The sequence below is a fragment of the Psammomys obesus genome, unplaced genomic scaffold (genome assembly GCF_907164565.1).
Source record: "Psammomys obesus unplaced genomic scaffold, mPsaObe1.curated_primary_1811, whole genome shotgun sequence".
NCBI lineage: Eukaryota > Metazoa > Chordata > Mammalia > Rodentia > Muridae > Psammomys > Psammomys obesus.
The window spans coordinates 18,373,867-18,376,866 of NW_026591598.1; the positions used below are offsets into that span (position 1 = coordinate 18,373,867).

A 3,000-nucleotide genomic window follows, 5' to 3' on the forward strand; every position below is an offset into this window, starting at 1 on the left:
AGATATGGGCAGTGAGGGCCTTGCTTTGGTGCTGGCCTCTCACCCCTGACTGAGTTTGTGGTCTGGGGGTGGGCGTGGCAACACTGGGTGTCCTGGTCTCTGGATGGGTGGTGACAGCTTCTGCCTGTTTTCAGGAAGAGCAGCATCATCGTAGCGGCTGATGAGAGTACCATTAGCTGGGGTCCGTCGCCAACCTTCGGGGAACTGGTGAGCCTGCGCGCCAGGGTCTGGAAAGAAGTGAACTAGCCGTGTGTCCTTGTCCACTAAGGACTGTCCTTCTGTGTAACTTTGGGTCACATTTTATTTGAAGTATTAAGGCTGTCCTGGCCAGCCTTTCTGTAGAACAGATGGGAGGCTACAATGCTGAGACAGTTTCCTGCTGTTGGGACCCATGTCCACACTCACAGGAGACATACGAGTTCCTGGTTCCTGAGGCATCCAGGCTTTGTGCTTAGCATAGGCAGCCAGCATGATGATTGGTTTGTGCTCTGGGGTTGGTGTCATTAGGCCGGCCACACCAATGACTGGAGGATTTTGTTCTTCATTTTCCCATCCAGTTGCAGTTTGTTTTCGACCCAGCAGCTGGAGTGGATCCAGATGTCCTATCTTTAGGTCCTAGAGCTCAATGATTCTACCTTTGTGAGGAGGCCAGGGTTGGCTGTGCATTCTGTGTAACTCCTGCAGCCAGGGCTACATCTTCGATGTGACCCTTGACTATCCTCATTTATTTTCTTACTCCATCCTCTGGGAGTAGAAGTTTTCTCATTGACAGAGGCCATGTGGCTGGGCTGTCTTTGTCTTTCAGGCTATCACTGGGGTTCAGGGACCCCTTCTGAGCCCTCAAAGAGATTGAGGGCTTTCCTCTGTTTTCTGTGTTTTCAGAGGAGGATGGCTGGCGTGGATTTTTGTTGTGTTTTTCAAGACAGTGACTCAGTATATAGCTTTGGCTACTCTAGAACTCACTCACTAGACCAGGCTAGCCTCAACTCAGAGGACTGCCTACCTCTGCCTCCCAAGTACTGGGATTAAAGGTGATCACCACTATACCTGACTTTGGACAGCTTTGCTTGCGGGGGGGGGGGGGGGCAATCAAAAATAGTCTTGACAACTTAAATTCATAGTGGAATGTCAGTGTCATAGTGATGTAACAGGCCGGTCTGAGCTACCTAACAAGACCTTGTCTCAAAAACTACTTGCTCTTCTGGAGCTAGATGGCTCAGCTGTTAGAGCACTGCCTGCTCTTGTAGAGGGCGCAGGTTTGACTTCCAGCACGTACATGGTGCTTCACAACTATCTGCAAGTGACTGGCACACAAGTGGCACATGGACAGACATGCAGGCAGAGTAGCCAGGCACATTTCTAAAAATGTTTTTTTAATACATGCACTCCCAAACACAGCTTTGCATTTTAGCAGCAGTGGGCTTGGGTTGTCACTGATAATCGGCTCCTGCCTCCTGGTCAAGTGTCAGGGCTGGCGCCACCGTCACTTATCTTGTATATGTTGCTTGTGGTGTGTAGGTCTGACTGGGTGTCGACCACCGGAGCTCTGCACATGAGTCCATAATCCACATGATCTTGCCTCTTTAGATGTATCTGGAAACATGCGTTTCCCTTCTGTTGGCCCTTACACTGTCCATGTTTTTGTCATCTCTGCCTTTCTCTCCAGGGATATGGGGACCACAAGCCCAAGTCTTCCACCGCAGCTCAGGAAGTGAAGACTCTGGACGGCATCTTCTCTGAACAGGTGAGGCCTGTCACAGCCGTACATGCTTGTGGTGCCACAGTGACTAGTTTTCTTGTAGAATGTTGGTTGGAGGGTACAGCGCTCAGTAGGAGAGGGGCAGGGTGCTGGCCAGGTCCACAGTGGAGTTGCTGCTGTGGTAACACTCCCCCACCCCCAAACGGGAATCCTTGCCACTAGGCCAGGACCAGGGACTGACTAGTCCCTGAGCAGGTGATACAGTTTGGCCTGTGGTCAGGGTCAAGTACAATGTGGAGCTGCACCCCAGTCCCTGCCAGAAGGAGTTTCTGGAGCTTCCTGTAGGCCTGGAAGGGTGGGGCTTGCATCGTCCCAGTCCTGCAAGAGCAGGTTCTTAGCGGGGAGAAGAGGGTTTGTTTCTTTCCCGGGGCCCACTTTCTCTCCCCCCTGACCCGTATCAAGCCAGTCCAGCACCTGAGCATCTGACAGATGTGATGTGGGATGCCTGTTCTGTGCTGACTAGCTTGTCTCTGCAGGTCGCCATGGGCTATTCACACTCCTTGGTGATAGCACGAGATGAAAGTGAGGCTGAGAAGGAGAAGCTCAAGAGGCTGCCTGAATATACCCCACGCACCCTCTGAGGCAAATCGGCACTCCCCTCCTGGCAGCTGTCATTTCCACGTGCACTGGGACCAGAAGTCAGACAAGGAATTTAGGAAGCAAAAGTTGACCGAAGGTGCATTGGATTAGCCTCCCTGAGGTTCCGTTTCCAAGTGATTGATTCAACGTTAACTACCTTTTTCTGTATGCTTTCCAAAGTGTTTTTCCTCAACGTTTGATTAAAACATTTGCTTATAGCCAGCTTGCCTTTCTACAAGACAGGCAGGAACTCTGAACAATTTAGGGTTTTTTTGTTTTGTTTTGTTTTTAAGTTGTATTTCTTTTCTCCCCCCTCCTGAGTATCCTTGTCCAGCCCTCCCATTCCAGCCATAATTAGCATTGTGATCCGAGTGGGTGCCACGTGGGAGAGCAATCGTCACTTTCCCAGACAGAAATGGCCCTTCCAGGAACCAGCAGCCTCTAGGCCAAGAAATCCCTGGTGGTCGGTCTGTCTCCACCCAGACTCCTGCCTGCCCAATTTGGGAGACCCGTCACTTGCTTGTGGGCCTGCCCGCCTGCTCCTGCTCCTGCTCCTGCCCCTGCCCCCGCCCCCATAATAGCTGTTGCTGGCTGGCTTTCCGCAAGGCCCATGGCCTTTTGGCTGAAGCATTTGTAGAACCAGCTGTTTCCCCCCTGGTGGG

The 3,000-nt window shown here is 51.8% G+C and overlaps 1 protein-coding gene across 2 annotated transcripts in view; it reads left to right on the forward strand.

Annotated features, from left to right (window-relative positions):
* Window positions 1-2,556, forward strand: part of Rcc2 (regulator of chromosome condensation 2) — a 20,593-nt gene extending 18,037 nt beyond the window's left edge. For both annotated transcript variants that reach the window (XM_055611089.1, XM_055611090.1), the window contains exons 11-13: window positions 135-207; window positions 1,667-1,744; window positions 2,236-2,556. In XM_055611089.1, coding sequence (XP_055467064.1) covers window positions 135-207; window positions 1,667-1,744; window positions 2,236-2,340 — 256 coding nt within the window. In that variant the 3' untranslated portion in view covers window positions 2,341-2,556. The remainder of the gene's footprint in view (window positions 1-134; window positions 208-1,666; window positions 1,745-2,235) is intronic.
* The last annotated feature ends 444 nt before the right edge of the window (window positions 2,557-3,000 follow it).